The sequence below is a fragment of the Phallusia mammillata genome, chromosome 3 (genome assembly GCF_965637545.1).
Source record: "Phallusia mammillata chromosome 3, kaPhaMamm4.hap1.1, whole genome shotgun sequence".
NCBI lineage: Eukaryota > Metazoa > Chordata > Ascidiacea > Phlebobranchia > Ascidiidae > Phallusia > Phallusia mammillata.
In genome coordinates this window covers 449,950-465,675 of record NC_137254.1, presented here as the reverse complement: position 1 = coordinate 465,675, position 15,726 = coordinate 449,950, and the positions used below count along the sequence as shown (strand labels likewise).

The following is a 15,726-nucleotide window of genomic DNA, read 5'->3' as shown; positions in this document are numbered from 1 at the left end:
CTTATAGCTTGCTCAGTATACGCTTTTTAACACAAATGGATTTCAACATTACCACAATATAGAATTGGTGATCCAACATATGAAGACTTTATTTTTTACTCCAATAAAGTAAAGCATATATGTATTGTTAGAAATGTCTTGCCCACACTTAATTTCTGCACGAATTCGTCACACTACGCGTCAACAGACACATACTGGCAAAACACCGAATGCACTAAATGAAAAATCGTTCAAAATTACGTCATTCCTACGTAATATAAGGATTACCTTGCACACGCAAACAGCACGCTGACAAAACAGGGTTTTATCTACACACATGCACACGCGCGCAGCACACACACGCAATAATGACATCATCACGTGATCACAAGAGCAGCAACGATTTGTCTAATGACGTCAGTAGAGGATTGGTGAGCTCACAGAAGGCAGGCAAAAACTACAGCTCTAAACCGTGTTTCTGTACAAATAAATTAAGTAAGAAGCAAAACAGATCTTCCAAATGGTTTCTGGTAAGTTGATTTTAACTTTAAATTACTTAAAATGTTGTTAGATTTTCAATTAAACGCGAAACTAGAAAGCTTTTCGTGGCTTTACATAAGGCTGGCGCAACCATTACGCGCTCAAAACGAGGAACAAGAGCTCATGACGTCAGCGTCGTGACAACGTAACAAAGGGTGTGAGAGGGAGAGGATAATAGTGAGAGAAAGGAGGAGCGGCGCGCTTTGCTCATGACGTTTTCGTCTTTTTGCTCTAGGCGGTTCTGCCTCGTTTGTTTCTTGTTTTACCGGGTTTTCGCCATAAAGTTCAAAATTGGCAAAGTTATTTTATGCCATGCGACATGAAAGCAAAATATATTTCCCAACAAAATATATTTTTCAACTAAAACCACTTTTAAGACGTTCTATTCCGATGATTTATAAATGTTACATCACTCCTGACCTTATTGTTGAAATTACCATATTCAATACACAACGCATGAATACGTTCGGATAACATGGAACATTTCTGCACAAGATAGATTATTCAAAAACATTCCATGAAGGCATGGCTATGAAGGACAAAAATATGAAATATTGTGAAGGTCGTGTCAAGGACATGTTAGTTGTGTTGCAACACTTGCATAAATTACCACATGTTACTTTCATTAATTGATAATTTTTTGCACCAATTTTCAAATTTATCGAAAACATATTATAACTGTGGTTTTGAGGCATTTAAATTTGAATTAAAAGACTAAAAATTTATGATGTTTTACAAAATGTTTTGTTATATTGTTTTAGTGTTGGAACTAAACAAGAAAATAGCGGCTATGATGGAACCAAGCAACTACATAAGCAACATGCAACTACCCGAGCGAGTTAATGCGACAAGACACCAGCCCTTGGGACCTGACTGCATTATATCATCAAAAGAAATAATAGACCAGACCATATTGTAAGTTTTGTGTCTTTCATAAATCTACAAATAACATCTGTGCTTAATGTGTGATGTCTCATAACATTTGTCATATTTGCAAGGCTTTTTTGATTAATGGTTCCTGCCTAATGCACATTGTCCTACAACTGACATATACATAATATCAAGTTTATAGAACTCTTCTGGCAAATGTATTTTTATTCCGATGTTTCAATGTCCTATACAAAATTTTTCCTTTGTTTATCGTGCACTGTACTACACGCGTTCAGTGTTTTTTAGCCTGATTAAGGTGACCTGTATAGGACGTTGAAACGTCGGAGTAAAAATACATTTGCCAGAAGAGCTCTATAAACTTGACATTATGCCTGGCAGCAATAGCTTAAATATATATCTTATGATCCCATTTTCTAGTTTTGACTTTGTTTGTGCATATTTTTTTATTTTCAGGACCACTGTACAGTACTACTGGTACATTTCACACGAGAAAGGTTGCGTTGAATGTGTTGTGAAGAAATCTCTCACCGGCGAAGGTAAAAAAAATGCAAAAAATATTTTGTTAATGGTAAAACTGATTTTTGTTTATCTGTTGTTATAGTAACTACACAAGACCCGAAGTGTGTTGTCACCCGAAAAAATCGTCGATTTGAGGCTTATTGTTGCACCCTTTGCCGACTAAATTTTGTCACAGTTGTGCAGGCCTTACTTCATCTCAAAGCAGCCCACAGGTATATATGAACAATTTGTGTTCGAAACTGCAAGTAGTCTATTTTGCTCAAACAAATTGCAAACAAAAAATGATGTTTAAGATCTTGTAATACTCAGTGGTGAGATTCGAATATTTTGTCAGCCGATTCTATCACAAAAGTCATATTTTTTAGCTGGTTTTGTTACAAAAAGTCCATTCACTGTAACCAGTAATGCTAACCGGTTCGCTGATCTCATAAAATTTTGTAAGACAGTTCTATAGAACTGGTGTGAACCGGCTGAATCCCACCAGTGCATATAGTCAACAATCATACAGTTTTATAGTTTGTGGTAGTTGGTGCATTGTAAAGTTTATGGAATCACTCTGCAACTGTAACTTTATTGTTGCTTATTGTTTCAGACCTAACAACAAGATTGTCATACAAGATAAAGACGTATTCCATAACATCGAGAAAGCCATGGAAGTACCACCTGTCCCGTTGCCATGGCACATCGCAAAAAAAGTTATAGAACCTGGAAAACTGGAAGACATAGTAAGTATCACTTCTGTCTGTTGCGGTAATGTTTCAACCAATATACTGACAAAAATACTTGAAGAGGTATTAAAAGGTCTGTATACTTATATGCAGTGGTGGGATTAAAACTTTTTTTTGCAGTCGGTTCTATCACAGAAGTCATATTTTTCACCTGTTTCTGTTACAAAAAGTCCAATGACAGTAACCAGTAATATAGAAATAGAACCGGTGCGAACCGGCTAAATCCCACCACTGGCTATTTGTATCTATACTGTGTTTATTGGATTGTAAGCATCGCCTCGTAAAGTTTTTTACCCTACCGTTAGTGCGGCTTACAATCTAGGGCGCTTTTTGTTAAATATCATACCGATATTATGCCAGCCAAAAGGTATTTTAGGCACTTACCATTAAACTTTGGGATTTGTTTCAGAATAATGGAGAGCAACCCCCGACGTTTGTAATCCCACCCGGAGCGATCCCAATCGACCAATCAACTCTCACAGAAGCTGTTCCCACAATGCAACAGCAACAAGTGGTTGCACCAGTGAATGGTAATTTTGTCATTTCGATATTTTTTTGCCTTATTGGGTGTTTTTTAGCCTGATCTTAAGGTTTTAAGGTTTTTTTGGTCTGATCTAAAGACATTTAAATTGATTGTCATGATTCAAGAAATGATTTGTGTCTTTCTGTAAAGAAAAGAAAATAACCATGTGATTTAAGGCTTAACACAGGCTTAAAAAAAGAAAACTTAAAAAAACCTCTTTCAGCCATATAATAAGTCGAAATATTGTGGTTTGTTTTTCAATTATGTTTCTATTTTAAGAACCGCCACGGCAAACATCTCCAATCCCCCCGAAGGAAACAGCTCAAGAAAAACAGATTTCTGCAGGTAACGCTCCTAGCATAGACAAGGGTGTCTACATAAGTTATATCCAGTGGTAGGATTCCATTTTTTGTCAGCAGGTTCTATCCCAAAAATATTTTTCAGCTGGTAAAAGTCCATTGACAGTAACCAGTACTGCTAACCGGTTCACTGATCTCATAAAATTTCGTGAGACGGTTCTATAGAACCGGTGCGAACCGGCTGAATCCCACCACTGGTTTAGTAATATCAAATAACCTAAATTTGAGATTTTTTAGACACTGGTCAAGAATCGAACCCTATGCTCGGAATTATTCTCGCTTTGGTGAAAGAATTCAAGAAACACATCACAGCGTTGACCTTCAACGACCTTCAACACGAGGTCAACATCACTTTTGTGGATGAAAGCAAAGTAGTTGCGAAGGCTCCCGATTTATTTGTGGAAGCTAAGGATGAAAACACAGAAGATGGAGATGACGGTAAAATGTGATTTTATGTTTGCCGATAAATAACTGTTCCATGTTCTAATTCTTGTGTTTCTGCTTGAAAAAATGTTTATGCATTGGCAAATTTTAAAACAAGCATAAAATATATACAGTATACCTTGGTTAATCTCGATGTTCGCCTAATTCGGACAAAACTTGAGGTACAAATGATTTGTAATGTGGTAAGGTTTTAACTAGTTGACATCGGTTAATCCGGCTCTTCGCCTAATCCGGACAAATTTTTTGGTCCAAACCAGTTGGGATTGCCCAAGGTTTACTGCATAAATATTTTTAAAAAGGCTTTGTTTTTATGCAGCGATAAAACAGTAAATAGTCATACATTTTTTGTTTAGCTTTTTTCATATATTCTTAAAAATCCTTGCCGAAATATGTTGGGAAACACTTTCCAAATAGTTGTAAATGACATTCAAATTCGTCTTTGCAAACATTTTTAAATGTTTATAAACAAAATAATCACAACTTTCATTTATTTCAGATGATGCCCCTCTGTTATTTTTTGTCACCGAAATTGAAGAATCAAAGAAAGACCATGAAACGGAATACGTAACGTTAAAAGCAAACAATCCCATGTTGGCGAGGAGTTTGCTGAAAGATGCTCTCCAGAGGGGACTGGCTGTTTCCTCTGATATGTGTAAGTTATTGTCAAATAATTGACAGAAAAAAATCCATTAAATTTGTAACTTCCAATTGACTGTTGTTGAGTTTTTTCTGCAAAATTAAATCTTATCATTTAATCATAATTGTGCAGCAAGGCAAAGCCAGTGGTGGGATTCAGCCGGTTCGCATCGGTTATATAGAATCGTCTCACGAAATTTTGTGAGATGAGCAAACCGGTTAGCATTACTGGTTACAGTCAATAAACTTTTGTAACAGAACCGGCTGAAAAATACAACTTTTGCAACAGAACCGGCTAAAAAATATGACTTTTGTGATAGAACTGACTGACGAAAAAATTGAATCCCACCACTGAGTAAAGGTTGATTAAACCTAGCATGTGCTGGGATTTGAACCACTGACCTTTGTATTGGGCTGAAAACTAAATCACAATGGCATGGTGTTATGCCTATTAGCTTGTCATTGCACTGGATTTGGTTGTTAGCCATAAAATGTGCTAAACTTAGATAAAAAAAATGCAGTCCCAAATTGGTATTCTTTTATTGAAAGCTTTTTTTGTTTTTTCAATGCTCTTTTCTGTTTGAAGCTTCAGATCGTAAAGAAGTGTCAGTGAAGTCTGAACCTTCAGTTGGAAGTGATGTGGATAGCGCTGAACAAAACAGTCCATTGCCGTCATCAATCGCAGGTAAGTTTGCAAACTACAGAAACTACATGGTCTGTCTGGCGATCCCCTACTACGAAGCTGACATGTGCAGCATACGAGGCAGGCAACGGTGCTTGTGATTCGACTTTCGGCAGATTCACCACTGAGCCTGCGTTGCGCAGTTGGTAGAGCGCGAGTCCCAGGAAGACTCCTGTCGTGGGTCTAAATCCCACCGCAGGCTAGAGTTTTTCTAGCCTGTATCTGCTATATACAGTAATGCTTGGGAGACCAGCTAACACCTTTGATAGGCCTGGTGTACTGTGAAATAAAAGTTGTGTTTCAAACTCACTTTTAAAGCAGTGGTTTAACCCAAAGTTTTCATTTCAGATTCGAAAACTAAATCTTCGACAAATCGTCGAGGCAAATCTGTTCGTTTCACGCTCGGTTCCCCTGACTCGAGTGACGACGAGGATCCACGAACCCCGACAATGCCAGGTGGGTTTCTGGGGTCACAAAACCATTGCTACCAAATATACGGACCATGTGGTGGTTCAGCAAACTAAGCACCTATATATACTATTCACAATGCTTCGCATTAACATACATTGTTTTTTTTGTTTTTTCCCCGTGTAAATTGTTTGTTTTGTGCAAGAAGTAATGATTTCAATCATTGACTTATTAGAGCAGTGGTTCCCAATCTTATTGGATAAAATCCTCTGTTAACAGTTCAAAATGTTTCCATTCCTCCCTAATATACTACATAGTAGATGCTAAACCACACATAGATCATTTAACATGGGTCTTTTATCAACTTTACATGTCATATTCCCAGAGCTTAAGTGTCTATTTACAAACCACATGTAAAAATTAAATTAAATTCCTTCCTCAAGTTTTAAAATTTCTTCGTTGGAAAACCACTACATTAGAGTTTGCAGTATATGTTGCCATTCATAAACTTGTTTTTATTTTTTAGCAACTGTGAAAGAGTCTGATGAGAAACAAGAAGTAAAGACAAGGGAAGGAACTTTTGATGGTGAGATTTGAAATATTTGTCTCTTTTAGTAAAATTCAATTATTTTAAATTTATTGTGTGGTTCAACTAAAAACTATAAGCACTGGAATTAGTTTCACTGTAAAATAATTTGTTGAAAGTTTCTGACTTGAGTTTGTATTAGACATATTTTTGTTATTTTCTTAGGATTGCGTAACGTTGTTGATGACCTCATCACCACAGCTTCTAAAGGAAGGTTAGTCTGTTTGCAGAATTTAACAACTTGCATGAAACGCTATTGACATACATTGTTTTATTTTATAAATATGATTCATAACCAATAACTAGTTGAGAATAACTGTTGCAATATATTGCAAAAAAACAAGCCAAAATATACATCAGGAGCAACATGGTTTATTGTTCAAAAGTATCGGCAAATGCTCATGCCATCATCAGTGATATGAAGGGCCACATCAGTTCCACCTGTTTATAGACAAGTCGCACAAAGCACACTACATACAAATCTGTTTATAAATTTAATGATAAAAAACAGCCCAAATAGATGTAAAAAGCGACATGCTTTATTGTTTAATTGTTTCGGCAAATGCTTATGCCATCATCAGCGATATGAAGGCCACATCAGTTGCGCCTGTTTATATCCACTTCAGCCACATATTAAATGTTACAATGTTTCCCAGGTTAATCCCCCTTCCCCCCACTTCACCCCTAACGACCTCAGCCCCGCATCCGCCCTTTATTTCACCCACCTCCCTTCCCCTTGTGGGTTCGTCACCTGCTCTCTCGAACATGGTTTCGTTCGACGGATCTTCGATGCTGCCACGAAGTTCCGGGACTTTGACCAGAAATCAGGTAAAACTGACAAAAGATTCTGTTAATTGGAGTTTATACTAGAACAGTGGTTCTCAACCTTTTTTACTTTGCGACCCCTTTACCAACATATATAAGGAATTTCACTACCAGAATGTGTTGATCATAGATTTACTATCAAATGTCACTGTAGCAGTTCAGCTTTTTGTTCTGCAGCAAACTCTTAAAATTGTGGTCATGGCTCACGTCACCATAAACATTTTCACTATTTACTGCTTTTATGTAAAGAAAAAGCTAAAAAACAATCAAATTCCGGGTTGCGACCCCCAGGTTGAGAAACACTGTGCTAGAAGGAAACCACTGGCATGTGGTACCAAAAACTTTTTTATAGTGTATCACCTAACGTTTGGCAATTTAATGCAGTTGAAAAGTAGGACACAAACAATTTAGTTTGTCAGCAGGTTTTAAGCTTATAATTAATTGACAAAACCCTTTCTTAAAGGAATTGTAAACAAACTTTTCTGTCAAAACATTTTTATTTGCATTAAACCATCTTTCAACATTTTTTCTCTGTTTTCAGTCATGGACTCCGTCTGCAGCAGGAACCTCATTTTCAGTCGCTTCCATTCGTCGGCCTTACACTGCTAGAGGATTCACGTATGCAGAGAAGATAGAATTGATGAAACAACAAAATGATTACGACACGGAATTTCTCGACAAACACATTCGAAAAACAGGTCAGTACTAAATCTGTTGATTATGTTTTAAATTTTAGACAAAACACCAAAAAAATGTAAATTTTACAAATTTAAAACATACATGCTTGTTTTGCACCATTTTTTCAAACTTTTTCGTGACTCAAGTGGATATAAATGGGTGTAACTGATGTGGCCTCTCATATCACTGATGATGGCATGAGCATTTGTCGAAACGTTAGAACAATAAAGCATGTCGCTTTTTACATCTATTGGGCCGTTATTTTCCTCATTAAACTTCCATGTATAGTGTTTGCACAACACTAAATACATTTTCTAAAAGTTCAAGAAGTTTTTGCTGTTTATTTTTAAACTTGGCAATTCATTTCAGCCGCTTCGACCAAAACCACAACGAGCGGACAAAACAATTATTCTCCACTTGAAGTCGCCAAACGGAAAGTTGCTGAAGGTTTGGGAAAACAACGACGCGGTCGGAAACCAGGTCAGCGACAGGAACAGAAAATAACTTTAACATTTATACGAACAACTGATAAAACCCAAATCTTTTTCAAATCAAACATGTGTTGTATAAACTTGTTGGTTTTCAACGATTTTACGCTTGTGTATTATCAGTTCTGTCAAGGTCAAACAATTTTTTTTGCCATTTAGGTCAAGGTCGTAGGAAGCAGTCACAACGAGAAAGCACGAGTTCAGACAGCGACCCGCCTGTTACGGAGCACTCATCCACTGGAGAAAGTAAGTTCGATGTTTTAACTAACATTTTTATAGGACTAGGTGCATCCTAACACATATATTGTTTTTTTCTGTCTAATGATGGTTTGTTATAAGCGTTTGGTCAAGAAAGAGTGCTTTAAATTTATTCAAATTTACACAGATGTTAGCTATTGTTTAAAACCTGATCCTCCTAAAGTTTGACCCCAAATGACCCAGCGGTTCACCCACAGGCGCCCAAAATGAAAAAAAATTAAAAACGGCTGTACTGACCCAAGGAGTTTTGTGCTTTCTTGGTTGGTGCAATGTAAGGTTTTCAAATTTAAAATAGTAATGGGACGTTTATCAAGACAGAATTAGTAAATTTCAGCAGATTTACTGACAAAAATATAAATTTGTTTGAACAATTCTCAGGTGCGAGATTACAAGAGTCAACGAGGCATAGACGGCATAGAAATCATAGTACAGATTCGGACGATTCACCTCCAACTTTGGTGAGAAACGCAGCAAATACGATGGTAAGATTGTTTGCTAAGTTTTATGTTGATACTCAATTTTTGAACTGTCTTGGCAATTGCGCTGTGCTGTCTGTAGAGATTTTGTGCAGACATTATTTAAAAACTGTGTAACTTACTTTTGTTAACGAGTCTTTATATTTTGTCAGTTTAATAAATGTAGTTATTAAGCAGTTTTTGTCCATTATCTAACTTTTAATGTTATTTACTAACTTTTTAATGTTTTTTTTATCAAATAATGAAACATACTTACTTAATATTCAATATAACATTTTTAAAGTTAATAAATGAACACAAAGTTTTTAAATATTTGTGTCAAACTTTCATCACAGACTGGGTTCCACCTTTTGCAAAACCAACTTATGGGAGCAAATTTTCCGACGACTGATTATTACGGTTCCGGTGAGTGGGCCACTGCTGCCATGGAAACGCTCAAGAACCTCCAATCCACCATGGAATCACGTGTACATGATGTAAGTCACGAACGGTTTCGTGTGATTACATGAAATATTTGTTCAATTTTTTGAAAATCCCGTGAAAACTTTGCTAGTGATTTCATGAAACATTTGCTTTGTTCACATGCACACTATATGTTAACTTTTCATATGATTTTGTGAAACAATTGTTTATTTTTGGTCCAAATCTTGTGAAAACTTTTCATATGATTTCATGAAACATTTGATCTGGTACAGATAACATGCAAAATTTTATGTGATTTTATAAAACATTTACTGTTTCATATGATGGTTTAAAAATTATGTGTTTGTAGTTTAGTTTTGTTCATGCGTTGAAAACTTTCATCGAGAAACAGGACAATTTAACATATTTCTTGACTCATATGTTCTCTATTGTTCAGCAGGAATCGGTGAACCGTAACATGTCACATGATGAAAAATTGACCAATCACGTTCGATCCCTGCAGCGAGACAAAACTTCAGGCGACGAAAATAAACCCGCCAAGGGTGAATCTTTAAGCGACGGTGGTAAGTTATAGTGTCAGATGTTTGTTTTTCTCCCTAACCCCCTAAAATGGGTAAGTTTTTTAAATAGTGTCGGAATTAAATGAAATTTGAACAGCTTGTATAATTTGTCATTTTTAGGTGTCAAATGTTACCGCTCTAGCCCCCTAAAATGGGCGAATGTTTTAAACAATGTCTGAATTAGGTAAAATTTCAACAGTTTATAGAGTGTGCTATTTATAGTTGTCGATTGTTTTGTTCAACCCTGTGGCCCCAACATTTACCCCACTAGCCCCCAAAATAAGTTAATTTTTGAAACAAGGTCTGAATTGAATGAAATTCCTGTGAAGTATATGAATCTTCTAATAACCTTAAAATTATCAGTCCCATTTCCTGAAAGGAACACATATTGTTTTGTCTGTATTTTTCTGTGTTCCAGTGTTTGGTCAAGAAACAGTTATTCGGTCTAATCCCACAATTGTCTGTAAATGGTGTGTAAAAAATATTCTGTTCTACTTTTCATGTCAACAAACACTTTTTATTTGCAGATGATTATTCGTCCCACCAACATCTTAAAGTGAAACTTCCCTCGTCTCGAAAACGCTGCAAATCCAATGAGTTGAAGACAATACTGGATGAGGGTGATGTGGAAACCAAGCGAGTCAAGCAGAACAACAACGCAGAAGAAACAAATGATTTCGATTCATCGGAAAAAGTTACCTCAGCCGTGAAATATTTAAATCGAGGCAATTTGTCCAGAAAACACGGGATTTCACCACTTTTGAGTGAAAAGGAGCAAAATAAAGTAAAGTCACTCGTTGGTGGGTCGACAACAGATGGGAAAGAACAAAAACCGCTCCCCTTTGAATTGGTTAGACAGAAAAAATTAATGGGACAAAAATGTTCGTCTGATCCTGCACTCAGTTCGAGGTAAAGTTGAAATACAATGATTTGTCCACCAGGTGGCATACTAAACAAAGTTATTGTTTGACCAGTGTGGTGTGGAGACAAAATACTTTTCTCTCAAAAAGTTGTTTTATTCTGGTGGGTGAAATGTCAGCAAAATTAAAGTTCTTTAAAACAACCAGTATTTTTGTCCATCACCATATTGGTTGAATGATAACTTTGTGAAAAATAAATTGCTGCCGATCGCATTGTAACAAATAATGCTTAAATGGTTTTCCTTTGAAATCATGAATAGTAAACTGAGTCGCAAATAAATCTAGTTCATTTGGATGTTGATAATACTTAAATGTGAATTAATTCATTTTTACAACAATTGTTTAGTGACAATACCTTAATTCACACATTACTAAGTTCAAAAAGTTACTACAAATTGTTTCCCTTGTAAAAACCTCAAAACCTTTCAACCAAAAAGTTTAATCTGACTGATTGTGTCACTTTGGCCCCAATTTCCTTGTGTTTTTCCCCAAACCCCCAATTAAACCTTTCCTCTTTTTAATTTATAATTAGCATGACTACTCCCTTAAGGTTTAAAACAAAATGAAAAAATATAAATTGTTGGATTCCTGCATGTAGTTTTTGCTTCATGAATTTGCCAGTGTATCATAACTTGTATTTTAATGTTGATTTGCACGTTTTTAGTGCAAGTTTTTCGATCAAGTCTGAATCAGCTTTACCAAGGTCAGCATGTTACATGTCTTGGTGCAGTTTGTAAAATTTGTTGTGCATGTGTGTTAGACTTTGCATGTAACAATGAAATTCATCTAATTGATGAAGAGATTGTTCACTAAGCTTTGAAATTTTAATTGTGCTTTTCACTGATATTGCGAGTAAAATCATTTGAAAGCTTATTATTACTTTTTTTCCAATCGAGTTATGTATTTAACTTTCTCAATACAACACTAAAAACAAAGTTGCAATTAAACAAATTACAAAAAGTAGATGTAAAAGCATGAAGCCAAAAAACGATAAGCTGCAGACAGTGTACACTGTTTCGGCATTTAAGGTCTCATCAGTGCAGCTGGTGACAAGACATAGACTGTAATGTCTAGTGTAGTATTTTAAAGGCACTCCAGTTTGTTGATAGTAACAAACTGGAAAGCCATTCCTCATGCATGTGCAATGCCACAACCGGGCATAAACCCTGAACAAACTGGAGTGCTGTTAGATGGCTACTCTAACTCATACAGCATATCTCTTGTCAACAGCTGGACTGATGAGACCTTAAATGCCGAAACAGTGTACACTGTCTGTGGCTAACTAAAAGATAATTTAAGAATACTTAAAGGTGCTGTTTTCAGTCAATTTTCAGTAAAATTGGTGCATACAACATGTTTTTTGCATATAACCTAAGTCTTAATTTGACTTTTTTGTTTTAAAATGTTTAATTTCATGAGTTTAAAAACTATCTTTTTAAACATTTTCAGAATTTCAGAAGAACCAAAACGCAAAGATAACCTGTCTGATGTATCTGATGAAAAGTTTGCAAGGTGCGGCGACCATCTCGTGTTTACTGAAGATGTCGGTTATAATGACCTTGCTGATGACGACCGAACTGTGGTGATGAAACTACAAAGCCACACAAGCTCGTCATCAGCCACTGTCACAGATAACATTGATGTAAGTTTGATCTTGATTTTGCACAAGCTTTATAGCATGCCAGGAAGGTGTTGTACTGAATCAGCCGGTCAACAAGCATTCACCTCCATATGGCAAGGCACAGGCTAGAAAAATCTAGCCTGCGGTGGGATTCGAACCCACAACATACTTGCCTGTGTAGCTCAGTTTGTAGGGCATGAGTTATTTGTAATGACAACTTAGATTATGGCACACTTATATATAAATCTTAGCACACCAGGCCCATTTGAGGTGTTGTACCAAATCAATCGGTCAAAATCTAGCCTGTGGTGGGATTCGAACCCACGTCAGGAGTCTTTCAGGGACTCGCGCTCTACCAACTGAGCTACACAGGTTCAGTGGTATTGATATATCCTCATGCACTGTGGTTTTTTTTGGTTATCATTTTAAACATAAAAAATGCATCAGTAGTGAAACTTTCAAAATTCCAACAATCAGGTCCAGAATAAGTGTTTCAAACCATTTCAATTTTGAACCTGGTATTTTAAGCAGGGGTGATCACAGTTTGCAAATCTTTAGCTGACATGTTTTCTGTTATCTTTGTTGAGTTGAGTTTATTTCGTCAAATTGTAGCAGCACAATTGCACTAAAACAATCACCAAGCCAGAAATTTTAACAAAATAACTGCACACATGGAAAGACTTCAATATACACAGGGTTGCCATCCACTTGAAACCAAAAATAAGGACAACCGAAAAAATTAAAGTTTCATACAAAACGAAACAAAGGTTTTCGGACAAATCTTTGCATTTAATACGAACCATGACATATCACATGTCATTGTTTGCCAGAAACAATCTGTTTCAGCAACTCCTTGTTCATAGAAAATACTTTGTGCATCTCACACAGCCCAGGTCTAGGTTTAATTTTACTTGTAGCAGGGATTTGACTAGTAATTGTTGAAAATAAGACAAAATAAGGACTCAATTCAAAATAAAGACAAATCTTAGAAATAAGGACAGCATGGCAACCCTGAATATATGAATCAAATTAATTGTGCTTTTTACAGTCAAACATCCCCGAAGTTTTCCGGAATTGCATCGACACTTACGCCAAAGTGCAGTTGCTGCAAAAACTTCACGTTTGTAAAGTTTGCGGCTTCTCCGTCCCAGCAAACGACTCTCCACTGACACCTGGTGGAAGCAGCAGTGGTGAAAAACTCCTCCGAGCCCACGTGATGGAGCATTCACTGAAAGAACTTTACGAAACTGGCCACACCATCGGCCAGTGGTAGATTAAATTTACTTTTTTTTCTCAAGTTCCAATGTATTTCTCTATTTCGCGTATTTTTTTGGCCATCTCAGTACTGTTATGTTCTCATATACTTAAGTGTATGTAGGCAGTGGTGGGATTCATCCGGTTTGCACCGGTTCTATACAACCGTCTCACGATATTTTATGAGATCAGCGAACCGGTTAGCATTACTGGTTACTGTCAATGGACTTTTTGTGACAGAACCGGCTGAAAAATATGACTTTTGTGATAGAACTGGCTGACAAAAAATTTGAATCCCACCACTGTATATAGATCTAATAAAAAAAACTGGTACATTTAACAAATACTTCTATTTATTTGTGCTTCTGTTGCATTTAAGAAGTATCTTATATTACTTCATCTCACGTAAAAACTTTAATAACTCTTTTCTTGTATTTACTCTAATGAATTCTCTTAAATGAGCTAAATTTTGTGATGATTTGATTATAATTAAAGAATGTTAATGTTTTTGGAAACTTTTAATGCTTCAAATTTGTGTTTTTGTGTGTGGCCACTTTTTTATTGGACGCCCGGACCTAATTTTATTGATTATTATTGTTTATGGTGCTTGTGTTTTTGCTACGAAAATAAATGAGACACATTTGTGTCATGGAAAGTGGACTTTTTTCGAAAGATATGTTTTATTCACACTGGTGATAAAGGGACAAAATGTCAAAAGAGCCTAGGGTCAGAGTTAGAGTTAATCACATAACCATGGTTGTAGTTATGAAGATAATCTTGTTGGGTATGATTGTTGCTACATGGATTTATGGTTTAACAACATTAGGTAAATTCCATACTGAACCCAAAACTGCAGCATTCTGGTTAATTGCAAATTCTGTTTAATTGCATACTAAATCTCAAACTATAGCCTATTATTAGTCGAGTGATTAATTACTTCATTGCAAATTACATTTTGCCACAATCTAAAAAAAAACTTGTCAAACTGGATTTGTGATTAAGATAAATTATCCTCACAGTATTTATTAATTTGTGTTCTATTTAACTTCCTTAACAGGACAAAAGTTATTTTTGCTGTTTTGTCAAACTTTAAATGCTAGTAACAGTTGTTTGTTTCAGCATTCGCGGGACATGTATGTCCTGCACGCGTGAGATCTCGTCGGGAACTGCCATGTTCTGCAGACTGGGACCTAGACCCCTTAATTCAAGTATTTTTATTCAAGTAACAAATGCTGCAAAACTAGATGCCTGAAATGTAGTCCAGTTATCTATGTAGTTCTATGTGGAGCTTGAGTAAAACATATTATTGCCCCTTGGTTGTTTTTAAATGACTGGAATGCCTTATACAACACCTGCAAATTAAAGCTTTTTGAATTGTCAAGACCAAACCATACTCAACAAAAAAGAGTTGTTTACAAATTTTGACTCAATCGATGTTATTGGGGTCCCACCAACCTCATGGTGTAAACTCACAAGAAATGCAATGTCCTATGCAGTATACCAAGGCACTTTATCATTGTTCTTTGTTAAACATTTTGTGCATAGCAAGTTATGAAAATTGTTGATGACATGAGCATTTGTCAAACAGTTTCAATATTATAGAATGTCGCTTTTTATGTCTATTTGGGCCGTTATATTTATCATTAAACTTATGAACAGGTCTGTGTATATAGTGTTCCAAAGTCATAAGAAAACTGCGTCTACATGTGAGTTATGTAGTCTACAAGTTAAGTATCACAAGAATAGCTTTAATTGGTGGCATACAATGACTTTTGCTAAAAATATTCACATAAAAACTTAATGATGTGTGTATCAATGCTACCAATGTTTATGAAAACAAGATTTGACTGTCATTTTATCATTACTTTACATAGTTGAATTGTTTTCTATTTTTTTAAACCCTATTTTTTATTCCTAAATCGCTCAGA

At 35.9% G+C, this 15,726-nt stretch overlaps 1 protein-coding gene and 1 non-coding gene across 6 annotated transcripts; one reads left to right on the top strand and one right to left on the bottom strand.

The window, feature by feature from the left end:
• The first annotated feature begins 382 nt into the window (after positions 1 to 382).
• Positions 383 to 14,458, top strand: LOC145219089 (uncharacterized). Of its 5 annotated transcripts, none has more exons than XM_080086463.1 (24): positions 383 to 509; positions 1,281 to 1,434; positions 1,864 to 1,946; positions 2,012 to 2,141; positions 2,522 to 2,654; positions 3,067 to 3,187; positions 3,460 to 3,525; positions 3,777 to 3,977; positions 4,480 to 4,635; positions 5,206 to 5,304; positions 5,650 to 5,757; positions 6,236 to 6,295; positions 6,461 to 6,509; positions 6,952 to 7,123; positions 7,662 to 7,818; positions 8,168 to 8,278; positions 8,446 to 8,532; positions 8,923 to 9,026; positions 9,356 to 9,496; positions 9,880 to 10,006; positions 10,531 to 10,912; positions 11,588 to 11,626; positions 12,373 to 12,565; positions 13,593 to 14,458. In XM_080086463.1, the coding sequence occupies exons 1-24, from the start codon at positions 500 to 502 to the stop codon at positions 13,815 to 13,817; spliced, it is 3,108 nt and encodes a 1,035-aa protein (XP_079942589.1). In that variant the 5' UTR covers positions 383 to 499; the 3' UTR covers positions 13,818 to 14,458. The 5 variants fall into 5 exon arrangements, with proteins under 5 accessions (XP_079942589.1, XP_079942588.1, XP_079942587.1 ...); XM_080086462.1 differs by lacking the exon at positions 383 to 509 and adding an exon at positions 888 to 1,081 and having other exon boundaries at positions 9,883 to 10,006; XM_080086461.1 differs by lacking the exon at positions 383 to 509 and adding an exon at positions 888 to 1,081.
• On the bottom strand, positions 12,845 to 12,918 carry Trnas-uga (transfer RNA serine (anticodon UGA)). The gene has a single exon. It is a non-coding gene; the product is annotated as a tRNA-Ser (tRNA).
• Positions 14,459 to 15,726: the final 1,268 nt, after the last annotated feature.